The sequence below is a fragment of the Phocoena phocoena genome, chromosome 3 (assembly GCF_963924675.1).
Source record: "Phocoena phocoena chromosome 3, mPhoPho1.1, whole genome shotgun sequence".
NCBI classification, from domain to species: Eukaryota; Metazoa; Chordata; class Mammalia; order Artiodactyla; family Phocoenidae; genus Phocoena; species Phocoena phocoena.
The window spans coordinates 56,194,203-56,207,873 of NC_089221.1; the positions used below are offsets into that span (position 1 = coordinate 56,194,203).

At 38.9% G+C, this 13,671-nt stretch overlaps 1 protein-coding gene across 2 annotated transcripts in view; it reads right to left on the reverse strand.

Moving 5' to 3' along the window:
- LOC136119914 (survival motor neuron protein) overlaps positions 1-13,671 on the reverse strand; it is a 45,891-nt gene that overhangs the window by 19,422 nt on the left and 12,798 nt on the right. For both annotated transcript variants that reach the window (XM_065873246.1, XM_065873247.1), the window contains exons 2-7: positions 12,035-12,106; positions 10,215-10,334; positions 9,160-9,360; positions 8,855-9,010; positions 7,295-7,372; positions 6,092-6,202 (exon numbers count right to left, since the gene is read on the reverse strand). In XM_065873246.1, the coding sequence (XP_065729318.1) occupies positions 6,092-6,202; positions 7,295-7,372; positions 8,855-9,010; positions 9,160-9,360; positions 10,215-10,334; positions 12,035-12,106 (738 nt within the window). The remainder of the gene's footprint in view (positions 1-6,091; positions 6,203-7,294; positions 7,373-8,854; positions 9,011-9,159; positions 9,361-10,214; positions 10,335-12,034; positions 12,107-13,671) is intronic.

The window sequence follows — 13,671 nt, forward strand, 5'->3', positions numbered from 1 at the left end:
GAAGCAGCTGCATGGCACAGGGATATCGGCTCGGTGCTTTGTGACCGCCTGGAGGGGTGGGATAGGGAGGGTGGGAGGGAGGGAGACGCAAGAGGGAAGAGATATGGGAACATATATATATATATATAACTGATTCACTTTGTAATAAAGCAGAAACTAACACACCATTGTAAAGCAATTATACCCCGATAAAGATGTTTAAAAAAAAAAAAGTGAAGGAAAGTGAGGAATCAATCAACGCTAACTCCACATTTGTGGCTTGAGAAACTGGTGTTGCTAGTGCATCAATGTTACTGCTTACTGAGATGGAAAGGCTGTGGGAATAGAGGTGTATGAAATAACACTAACAGTTCAGTTTTGGCTATATTTGGTTTGAGATGTACCTAACAGACATCCATGTGGTGAGGGAAAATAGGCAGTTGGATAAACAAGTCTCAAATTCAGAGCTAGACATCTGAGAACTTCCAGTACAGACATGCCATTTTAAGTCCTAGAGCAGATGAGGTCACCTAGTGAGAGTTTATAGTTAGAGAAGAGAAGGGGGCTATGAGTTGCGCATAAGGAATCCCACAAAGATATTGGGTAGAGGAGGAAAAGCTGTTAAAGGAGTCTAAAAGGAGCAGCCAAGGAAGAAGGTAATGACTAGTAGATTAAAACGTGTTACCAAAGGCAGGAGAAAAAAGTCTTTCAAAAGTGTAGTCAAATATATTAAAATGTTGCTGAGAGGTAAGAGACATAAAGCAGAGAACTGACCACTGAGTCAGCAATCTGGAGGTAAAATCTCAATACAGGGCTTCCCTGGTGGCACAGTGGTTAAGAATCCACCTGCCAGTGCAGGGGACATGGGTTCGAGCCCTGGTCTGGGAAGATCCCACATGCTGTGGAGCAACTAAGCCCGCCCACCACAACTACTGAAGCCCGTGTGCCTAGAGCCTGGGCTCTGCAACAAGAGAAGCCGCAATGGGAAGCCACGCACCACAACGAAGACTAGATCCCGCTCACTGCAACTAGAGAAAGCCCACACACAGCAACGAAGACCCAACATAGCCCAAAATAAATTCATTCATTCATTAAAAACAATCTTTAAAAACAAAAAAATCTCAATACAGTAGGAAAGACAGAAGTCTACCTGACAGGCCTGAAGAGAATGTGAGATAAGGAAGTAAAGAGGACAACTAGAGATAATTTTTTTTTTTTTTTGGTGGTACGCGGGCCTCTCACTATTGTGGCCTCTCCCGTTGTGGAGCACAGGCTCTGGACGCACAGGCTCAGCGGCCATGGCTCACGGGCCTAGCCGCTCCGCGGCATGTGGGATCTTCCCGGACTGGGGCACGAACCCATGTCCCCTGCATCGGCAGGCAGACTCCCAACCACTGTGCTATCAGGGAAGCCCCTAGAGATAATTTTTTGAAGAAGTTCGTCTATGAAGCGGAGGAGAGAAATGATGTGATCACCAGGGAAGTTAGAAAGAATATATTTGAAGTAAATGGTCAGTAAATTTAGTGAAATTGGTCACCAACAGAATGACGAGTAAGAAAAACCAACTTCATTTTTTTTTTTTTGGCTGCACAACGTGGCATGCGGGATCTTAGTTCCCCAACCAGGGATCAAATCTGTGCTCCCTGCAATGGAAGCACGGAGTCCTAACCACTGGACTGCCAGGGAAATCCTGAACTAAACTCTTACAGAATGTCTTTATATATAGAAAGATGAACATAAGAACAATACATTTCTTATGAGCACTCATATATACCTGAACACAGAGAAAGAGATTTTGATAGGCTATACGGCAAACTAATATCAGTGGTGACCTCTGGAGAAGGGTAGAAACTGGGCCTGGCTTTTTTTAAAATTAATTTTTATTGGAGTACAGTTGATTTACAATGTTGTGTTAGTTTCTGCTCTAGAGCAAAGTGAATCAGTTATACATATACATATATCCACTCTATTTTAGATTCTATTCCTATATAGGTCATTACAGAGTATTGAGTAGAGCTCCCTGTGCTATGCAGTAGGTTATTAGTTACCTATTTTATATATAGTAGTGTACATATGTCAATCTCAGTCTCCCAATTTATGGGCATGGCTTTGATCACCAACAGGATTTTTGTCTCATCTTTAATTTTTGAAAATTTTACAAGGTTTTACATTTATCACTTGTAATTAACAAATATATATTTTTAAAGGATACAAAACAATGTAAATGGTATGAGGACAAAACTATATTTAAAAAGTCAGTCACATAAGACTAAAGAGATATGACAACAAAAGGTAACACGTGGCCCTGGACTGAATTCTAGATTAAAAAACAACTTTCTTTTGTTGTAAAGGACACTCATAAGACAACTGGCAAAATTTGAATAAGGCCAGTAGATAAGATCATAGTATCAGTATTAATCGATTTAAGTTCCTGATTTGATAACTATATGGTGATTATACAAAAGAATGTTCTTGCTTTCAGGAAATACATAGTGTATTTAAATGGTAGGGGCACTGTATCTGCAACTGATTCTGAATAGCTTCGGGGGGAAAAATAGAGATAGATACAGAGAAAGAGAGAGGAGAGAGAAGGAAAAATGAAATGAATGAGAAACCTAAAGGGGTAAAAAGTTGACATTTGGGGAACCTAAACATGGAAATTCTTGTACTATTTTTGCAACTCTTCTGTAAGTCTGAAATTATTAAAACAACAACACCATACTTGTATTCTGGTTTGGTTACCTACCAAAGCTGAACCTTCACATACCATGTGATCCAGCAATTCCACTCCTAGGTATATACCCAAGAGAAATGAAAACGTACATCCTCACAAAAGCTTGTACACGAATGTACATAGCAGCATTATTCATTACAGCCAAAAAGTGGAAACAACCCAAATGGATAAAATGTGGTATACACAACAGAGTATTATTCGGCAATAAAAAATGAAGTACTGATAAATGCTACAACACAGATGGATCTAGGAAACATTAGGCTGAGTGAAAAAGGATACACACAAAAGATCACATACAGTATGATTCTATTTATTCAAAATGTCCAGAATAGGCAAATCCAAAAGAAGACAGAAAGTAGTTTAGTCATTGCCTACTGCTGGGAGGTTGGGGAAAATGAGGGTACGTGATTTTCTTGGGGTTGGGGGGTAGATAATGAAATTATTCTAAAATTGATTGTAGGGACTTCCCTGGCGGTCCAGTGGTTAAGACTCTGCACTTCCAATGCAGGGGGCGCAGGTTCAATCCCTGGTCAGGGAACTAAGATCCCACATGCAGTGCAGTGTGACCAAAAACAAATGAAATGAAACAAAATGAAATGAAATAAAATAAAATTGATTATAGTGATGGCTACATAATTGTGAATATAATAAAAACTAAAACCACTGACCTGTGCACTTTAAATGGGTGACCTGTATACCATGTAAATTGTATCTTAACAAAGCTTAATTATTAAAAATATTTAATAGCCCCAAATTGGAAACAAACCAAATGTCCGTCAACGGTTAAAATGAATAAACAGATTATGGTATATGTATACAATGGAATGAAATACAGCTACAACCACACACAACAATGTAGATTAATCTCACAAAGTGTTGAGCAAAATAAGCCAGCCATAAAGGAGTATATGTGTGATTCTATTCACAAAATTAAAAAATTTGATGACATTATAAGTCAGGAAAAGGGTTACCCTTAGGAAAGGGATTGGTAATGACTAGAAGGGGATAAAAGGAAACTTTAGGATTGTGGTCTTTTTCTTGATATTAGCGCTGATTACACAAATGTGATCACTTTGTGAAAATTCATCAATCTGTGGCCTTCTAATATGTGTACTCTTCTGCCTGCATATTTCAATAAAAGTTTACACTAACAACAACAACCAAACAAAGCCATGAACCTTTGCATGATATGAACCTGAAAACAAGGCAAAATATGGTATATCTGGGTACTAGAACTATGGATGAATTTTGCCCCCTCTATCTTTCCTGTCTAAAAAATTTAAAAATAAACATAAATTGGGCTTCCCTGGTGGCACAGTGGTTGAGAGTCCGCCTGCCGATGCAGGGGACACGGGTTCGTGCCCCGGTCCGGGAAGATCCCACATGCCGCGGAGCGGCTACGCCCGTGAGCCATGGCCGCTGGGCCTGCGCGTCCGGAGCCTGTGCTCCGCAATGGGAGAGGCCACAACAGTGAGAGGCCCGCATACCGCAAAAAAAATAAATAAATAAATAAACATAACTTATGCCAATACTTTATATATAATTATTTTTCAAAATACAGTTGGCCTTCTGTATCCACAGATTCCACATCTGCGGATTCAACCAACTGCAGATCAAAAATATTAGAAAAAAGGAATTCCAGAAAGTTCCAAAAAGCAAAACTTTAATTCGCTACATACCAGCAACTACCTACATATCATTTACATTGTATTAGGTATTATAAGTAATCTAAAGATGATTCAAAGTACACAGGAGGACGTGTGTAGGTTATATGCAAGTAGTATGCCATTTTCTATAAGGGATGTGAGCATCCCTGAATTTTGGTACCTGCAGAGATCCTGGAGCCAATCGCCTGCAGATACCGAGAAACAACTATATTTCATAATTTACAGAAAACATGCAGAGAAATTTGAAGTGCAGAAGGGGGAAGCTTCGGAAGTTATCCGATCACTGGTCTCAAAACACATTACGAACTATTAATTTAGTTTCCATTATCATTTCGGTCATTAAAAGTGCAACTTCATCATACCGTACAAATATATCAGGGTTATACAACAGCTGAAGAGTAGCTTTAAAGTAAGAATATTGGTGGAGGAATGTACAGGTGATATACTTATAAAATTACATCTTCAAGTCAGTTGTTTAGTTTCTTCTATATATTAGTTAACTAAAAATTCAAGTATCACATCATAATCTTAGCATGCCATATTAGTTTCATTTTTTAAAAACTTTAAAATTTCCTGCTAAATTACAATAGAACATGTCTACAACAGATAGATGCATAAAACGAGAAGTTTGGAGCCTCAGTCCCTAAGGTCCAGTTTGGCATTTATCACACCAGACTTTCACTGTGCACAAAAATAACTTATTTTTTTGTCTTTCTTTTCCTTTTACTTGGGGGGGGGTGGGGGAGTTGGGGGTATTATCCTTCCTTTTTCCCTCTCCTACAACCCATTTTATTTCAAATCAAAATAGAAAGACTAATGAGATTAGAAAATAATTTAGAAAAAGTTTCATTAAATTAGAAAATGTACACATTCGTCCCTTGATAGCCCATGGATGGGGGGGAATGAGTTCCAGGATACACCCCCATCCTGCCCTGCCACTGAACACCAAAATCTGCAGATGCTCCAGTCCCTTATATAAAATGGCACAGTACTTGCATGTAACCTATGCACATCCTCTCATACACTTTAAATCATCTCTAGGTTACTTATAATATCTAATGCTATGTAAATAGTTGTCAGCATGCAGTAAATTCAAGTTTTGCTTTTTTGGAACTTTCTGGAATTTTTTTTCTTCGAACATTCACAGTTGGTTGAATGCATGAATGCAGAACCCATGGATACAGAGGGCCAACTGTAATAAAAATAACCTAATAATATGAAAGATTTTTCAATGCACTACAACTATACTTAGTGGGGACAATACAAGAGTAATTTTAGCCGTAGATAGCTGTATTGTTTAAAACTGTAAGGTACAGACATACCTTGCTTTATTGTACTTTGCAGATACTGTATTCTGCACAAGTTGAAGGCTGGGGCAACCCTGTGTTGTCAGATGGTAGCTAGCTTTTCTCGGCAATAAAATATTTTAAAATTAAGGTATGTACACTGCTTTTAAGACATAATGCTATTACATACGTACTAGAATACAGTATAGTGTAAACATAACATTTATACATACTAGGAAACCAAAAAATTCATGACTCGCTTAATTGTGATGCTCACTTCATTGCAGTGGTCTGGAACTGAACCTGCCTATAGTTTTCAACTCTTAGGATCTACCTAACATAAGAAACCGCTTTTTAGTCACAAACAAAACAAAGTCACAAAACCACAAAGTGACTGTCAGGAAAGATGCTGAGTGATCACTTACCATATAGTAACCAGTATGATAACCACTCATGTACCAAGAGATTAACATACTTCCCAAAGCATCAGCATCATCCAGAGAATCTGGACACATAGGAGGTGGTGGGGGAATTATCTGAAAACGGAGAAAGATACACTTTAAAATCAGTAGACAAAAACATAAGGTCTGGAAACCTATTTTACGTACAGAATGCTGGATGTTAGTTGTATCTTTCCCTACATTCCATGTCATCTCCTAGTTAAAATTTTTTTAAAAATCTGGGATTTGGAGAAAGCCAACCAGTAACAACAACAAGAGACCAATAAAATTAAATTGAATAAGAATCAAAAGGCAACAGGTCACATAAAATATTTAAACATTTTGCTTTCATTAGACCTATTTTTCTGTTCCATTATGAAGCTATAGGTAAAAGACAAAGGATAAATACTTCTATGGTTTTCCTCAAAAAACACCCACACAGCGTTTCAAGTAAAAGTTCTGGCTAGAACATCTGCACTGCCCCCACCCCAATGCAGTCTGCCAAAAAGTGTCTTTGTATTTTGCCTATTGTTGATATCTGGACAGTCTACGTGATCAGACCATGCCTGGAAGAAGGGTAAAACATTAATCCTAAGGTATGGTGTAAATAAATCCTTTTGGATAGGCGCTATCTCCCTTAGAATGAGATACTGCTGCCGGGAAGGAAGCATGAATAATATGGGCTATAAGAGGACTGAGTCTGGGTAGCAGAAGGTCATTAAAAACAAAAACCCTGGGACTTCCCTGGTGGCGCAGTAGTTAAGAATCCGCCTGCCAATGCAGGGGACACGGGTTGAAGCCCTGGTCGGGGAAGATCCCACACGCCGCAGAGCAACTAAGCCCGTGTGCCACAACTGCTCCCACGCTCTAGAGCCCGCGAGCCACAACTACTGAGCCCGTGCGCCTAGAGCCCGTGCTCCTCAACAAGAGAAGCCACCGCAGTGAGAAACCTGGGCACCGCAATGAAGAGTAGCCCCCGCTCACCACAACTAGAGAAAGCCGCACACAGCAACGAAGACCCAACGCAGCCAAAAATAAAAAACAAAAACAAAACCAAAAAAACCCTGAAGTTTATTCCGAATTTTTACCCATCAGAACCTGGCTGTGACATTTCCGAACTACCTATGTTCTGCTAAATCCCAAACTGTGTATGAAAGCAAAGTTTAATCTGAATTCTTTTGCACTTACTGGTGGTCCAGAAGGAAATGGAGGCAGCCAGCATGACGGGAAGGGTGGCGGCGGTGGGCCACTGAATTTTAGACCTGGCTGTAAAGAACATTTCAAAGAAAGACCAATTTAACAGTTTCAATATGTAAAGAGCAAAAAAGAATTCAAGGTCAAAAGAATCGAAATAATTGTCCAGAATAATATCTATATTATTCATATCAAAACGGTTAAATAGAATTTCACGTACCAAATGCTGAAGTCATATATACTCATACATTTAGATTTTTCTCATTTCCTTTCTATGTAGACATTCAGGCAGTGAAGCCAAAGTAAGAAAAAATTTAAATTACCTAATAAATCAGAGACCGTATACTCAGCGAGACATTTCCATCATAAAAGACCAAAAGACCATATCTCCCGCAATTTCATTAATTAAATTGCATAATCTATTGGATGTCCTTTCAATTACATATGCTAAGTTAGAGCATGTATTATAAAAATTAGTGTCTCTCACTTAACAAGAAAAAGCAGCCCCCTGAGACCAATGAAGCATGTTTATTATGTATATAAATTAAGAGGTCTGACCATTCTGAAAAATGTAATAGAATATAAGCCTCAATAAGGAAGCTCTCAACAGGGAATCCTAAGGAAAAGTTTTAATGTCATGCTTGATTTTAAAAATCTTTATTATTATCACTGCCTGAAGAAATCAATGCTTTATACAAAACTACTGGACAGGGACTTTGATTCCATGATATAACCTAAAGTAAAAATACTTTTTGTTTAAGTTGATTTGCTACTGATAACCAAAAGAACCATGAATAAAAACAGCATTTACATTTTGCTCTACAAAACAGTCTGGGAGCTTCTTTGGATTTCACCTGTATCAGATGTAAATACTGTGTTCTCTTCCAATTTTTATATACCTTATACAAGTGACAGAGAACTATATAGCACAACATCCAGCTGATGATAAAATATTATACTTTCAAACTTAAGTTTGCTAAATTATTTTTTTTATTAATTTTTATTGGAGAATAGTTGCTTTACAATGTTGTGTTAGTTTCTGCTGTACAGCAAAGTGAATCAGTTATACATATATACATATATCCCCTCTTTTTTCGATTTCCTTCCCATTTAGGTCACCACAGAGCACTGAGTAGAGTTCCCTGTGCTATACAGTAGGTTCTTATTAGTTACCTATTTTACACATAGTAGAGTATATATATCAATCTCCAAAAGTTTGCTATTACTCTAATATACCTAATACTCCAAAAAAATTGTTAGGAAAGGCTTTCATTATAAACTATTCTGCATTACTATCTTATTTCCTTTACAAAGAATTCTCAGGTATGTATTTACAACATCTATGGAAAGCTACTAAAGTTTCATGAGGGAAATCCCTAGCAGTCCAGGTGGCCCGGGTTCAACCCCTGGTCCGGGAACTAAGATCCTGCAAGCTGCAGGGCACAGCCAAAAAAAAAAGTTTCGTGAGAAAAGCTACAAGTCACTTAATGGAGGGGCTAAATGTTCCAATACTATATTAACTATTTCCTGGGAAACCTTTTCTGGGTAGTTTACCTTTCCTGGTCCCAGACATGATCCTGGCATATGGGGTGGTGGAGGGAGAAAAGAGTTCCATGGAGCAGCTTTTGACTTGATGCTATTTGGTTTATTTACAGGAGACCTGGAGGAGTTCTCGCTTTCATCTGTTGAAATTTGACTTTCATTTTCATTCTTTTAAGAGAAAGAAATACAAGTACTTTTGTTATAAAGGCATCATTAAGAAAAATATAATGCTTCAGTGGATCAAACTGACAACCAGTTATACTGCTTAATTTCTCATCTAGTTTCTGCTTCCAAGAATTCCATTTTTTTATCCTTACCTCCTGAGCATTCTGTTCTATATTATTAGCTACTTCAGAGGTTGTGGAAAGTAGATCAGACAGATTTTGCTCCTCTCTATTTCCATATCCAGTGTAAATGACAACACAGGTTTCTCTCTTAAAGTCAATCGAAGCAATGGTAGCTGGGTAAACACAGCCATCTTCTGACCAAATGGCAGTACATTTGTCACCAACTTTCCACTATAAGAGAAACCAAAGATAGACACACGCACATTTCTTTAAAAGAGGGTAAACTATAATCTTGTTTGGGTGGAGCAGGGTTGGGGGTGGAGGGGACAGTCTCCGGTTAACTGTTCTGGGAGGCAGAATGTTATAGTGAAAAAACTTAGGTCCAAAACCACAGAAATCTGAGTTCTAATATAAATATAACATGACATAGTCCTGCCATTTATATAATCATGGACCAGTTTCTTAATCTCCTTGAGTCTTATTTTCCTCATCTGTTAAGTGGGTGTAGAATAATCTGCCTCACATATTTGTTGTGAAGAACAGAAAAGAGGGGAAGCATGTAAAGTGTCCAGTACGCTAGCCCAGCACATAGCATGTGCTTATCAAACATCAGCTCTCTTCCCCCTTGGTAATGATGAAACTAAAGCAACTAATGAGACACCAAAATAATTAGCTTCTATGTGGACTGTTTTAAATAGCAGAAATGACTCTACCCAGAATATCTGGTCCCCAGGTATTAACAGTTTTAGGATTTTTGAAGGAAAAAAAAAGGATACCTCTCTCAGATTTAGAAAAGTCAAACACTGCCAATTCAGTTTAAGCCTTCAGGTACTTCTTCCAAGTTGCACTGCCTTCCTCCCCTCCATCCCCAACATAAACACTGACCTGAATTTAGTATTTATCATTTCCTCCTAATTCTTTATATTAACATGCATGTTCCTAAACAATAGAAAGTTTAATACGTGCTTTAGAAATTTTATGTCAATAGAAAACACTGTCCTAATAATTTAAAGGTACTTTATACTATTTAATAAGGACAGTAACAAGAAATTCTTTGAAGTTAAATCTCAAGGTTTTAAAATAACCTGCTTCAAGGGAGTTGTGGTATTCTTTCTTTGGCTTTTATTCTTCTTAGCAGGTTTTCTTTTAGGTGTGCCTTTTGGTTTTTCTGAAACTTCGGGAATGTCACCGTTCTTTAGAGCGTGCTATGAAAACATGAATAGGAACGTACATGTTACAGGGTGATATATTAAGAAAGTCACAATATAACTCAGTCACTATAAACTGGTCTCCAGGCCCCACCGTCTCAGATAGCTTCTATTTCCTCTGTTCACCATCCCACACGCTAAGAAACTGCTCTTGAAGGTATCATATATCTGATAATCAGCTCTAAGGACCCTTATAAGCAAGTCTCCTCACTCTCAACCTTTCCGTAACATTAGACTCTGTCAATCATTTTTCTTTTTGATAGTCACAACATTTTTGATGACATAGCAATGTTGGGCCCTAATGCTTTTATTATTTCTCTGATCAAGTCTAAAACTTGGGCATTCCCAACAAGAACTGGCCATCCTTCTTTACCAGCTTATGATTACCTATTCCTATTACTTCAATTACACTTTCTATGCAAACAAACTTCCAAAGCTATTATCCAGCTCTGGCTTTTCTCCTTAGTTCAACATTTCCAATTACCAATTTCATATCTTCACATTTACCTCAAATGCAACACAATTAAAAGTAAACTATCTCTTGCCCAAATCAGTTCTTTTTCTCTGCTCAGTCTACCTCCCCGTGCAATATCACCAACCCCGTCCCACACTGTGCCCCATCTGTGTTTTATAGAACTCTCTTGGTAACTCTGCATTAGTGTTATTTCTAGTCTAAATGTATGTTGGAAAGCATGTTATTGACAAATTCAGAGTTCAGCTTCAAGGATGACATACAGATCTGACCTTTACCTCATGCTACAGGAGGGACTAGGGATGGAAGTGGACTCCATGCTTGGTGCTCTGTATGAGTGTATGCTCTGTGCCTGAACTACTGATGGCCCATGTATGATGCTCAATAAGACTAAGCACCTTAGACAGTGGGGAAAATGATGATATTGGACAACTGTGTAAATGTCTTGTTTGAGCCACAAAAAAATAGACTTCGCCCTGCAAAAGAAATGTATATTCCTTGACATTCATCACCATCAGGAACACTTGACTTGATACCTCATAGGATCTGGGAGGATTACATTAATTTAATGTATGTAAAGGACATGGAACAGTGCCTAGAACACTGTAAACACTCTGCAAGTATTCATTACTGCACTAGGCTATTTATCCTCAATATTATTTCAATAAAGACTTGTTAAATGTTTCAAAAGTATAATTCAGATTGTCCTTGCACTAATCTGAATTAGAAGACTTTGATAGTTCGATACAGTCTAAACACATTAAAAATTATAAATGTTGAAAAGTCTGCTTAAATTGCCTCTGTTAAAGGGATGACATATAGACTGGTCACTAACTTCTAAAGGAAGATAACTAATTTATCTAACCTGTTATCTTTTTTTTTTTTTTTTTTCTGTGGTACGCGGGCCTCTCACCGTTGTGGCCTCTCCCGTTGCGGAGCACAGGCTCCGGACGTGCAGGCTCAACGGCCATGGCTCACGGGCCCAGCCGCTCCGCGGCATGTGGGATCCTCCCGGACCGGGGCACGAACCCGTGTCCCCTGCATCGGCAGGTGGACTCTCAACCACTGCGCCAGCAGGGAAGCCCTAACCTGTTATCTTTTAATCATCAAAATTAGACTGAGTAATATGTACTTTAACACTTTACTGTAAGTATTCTATCATTTTTTTCCCTGAATGAGTATACACATGAGGAAATAAGGAAAAGAATAAATAAGCATTTCATACCTTAAATGAAGCCACAGCTTTATCATAAGCTTTTATCAATGCTGTATCATCCCAAATGTCAGAATCATCACTCTGGGAAGGGTAAAGAATAAAAACAATTCATGTTTGGTTGGATTTCATCAAAAATGTGTTAGTAACAAGTAATAAGAGCTATCTTAATTAAGACATAATGAAATTACATTAAAAATGGGTATTTTAAATCCTAAATAAACCACAAGAAGCCTACCTGCTTAGAGATTATGGGACATTACCCCCAAAATTAGACATACGTAAATGTTCTAAGAGTGCCATGAAGCAAACACTCCACAATTTAATTCCTATCCACCAACCATAAGTGGATCTGCTCAAGGGTAATCCATGTTTCAGTCTTTTCTAAGAGCAGATAAAGGGTTTAGTTTGGCAGAGCGGCAAAACAACCAGCCACCAGGGATTTAAGACATACTGTCACACAAAAGAATAATATAAAATGAATATGATAAAATATCAAAACATGAAGTACAAACAAAAAGTACAAATTTAGAAGTGGGAAGGAGAGGCTGAGAAACACTCTTGCCATAAACCCCTCTCCTGGTGTGGAGACCCACAGTCAGGAGTGAACTCACAACCTGGAGCTTTTCCCTGAGGAGCAACGGGTCTGAACTCCAAATTGGGCACCCTAGGTTTTAAGAGCAGCACCTGAGAGATGAGTCCCCAAAACATCTAACTTTAAAAACCAAGGGGATTCATGTCCGCGAAACCCACGAGGGAACAGGAACTGGAAGGGTTCCCATGCTTGGAACCACCCCTCCCCTCCAATGACCCAGCGCAGAAGCAGCTGATTGAGAGGCACCCAGACTTTCTGTCAGAGGCTCACTTATCGTAAAGTGCTGACCTGCAGAGTAGGCATTTCATTTAACATACATCTAGGGACCTGCTGGGACACTAAGGACGGAGGCTAGCAGCACCATCTTCATGCCATCTGCCTCACTCCAGCCAGCAAGGGCCATCTTTGCCCTCTGCTGCTCTCCACAGCAGCAGTAACTCCCAGAGGGGAGCTTTTATGCACATCTGATGTCCCAGTTTTTATGTCTGGTGTCCTGGTTTTTACAGCTGCAGCCCAGGGTGGGGCTTACTGTGTTCTTGGGTCCCCTGGGACTGTTAACAATCAAAGACACAATCCCAGTTTTTATGTCTGGTGGCTTGGTTTTTACAGCTGCAGCCCAGGGTGGGGCTTACTGTGTTCCTGGGTCCCATGGGGCTGTAACAACCAAAGAGACAGTCCTTGGCAGGCTACCACCCCCAGGAAACTGCACAGACAGCAGACTGAAACACACACCATTCTTTCTGTGAAAAAGGCCTATTTGCTTATAAAGGAAATTAGTCTTGAGGAGGAGGCTTCTAGTTTGGTGCACAGCTAGGGATCTACAAAGACGCTCAGAGGCTACTGGATGCAACATCTGCACTCTCTCTTTGCCTGGCTCAAGCTCACTGTATCTCCCAGAAAGGCGCTTAATGTAAAATGTGGCATCAAAGACAAAATGTGGAGGGGAATAAAAATGCAGAGCTTTAGAATGAGTTCAAATTTAACTTATTATCAACTTAAAATAGATGGCAATAAATATAAGTTTTTATACATAAAAGACTCATGGCAACCACAA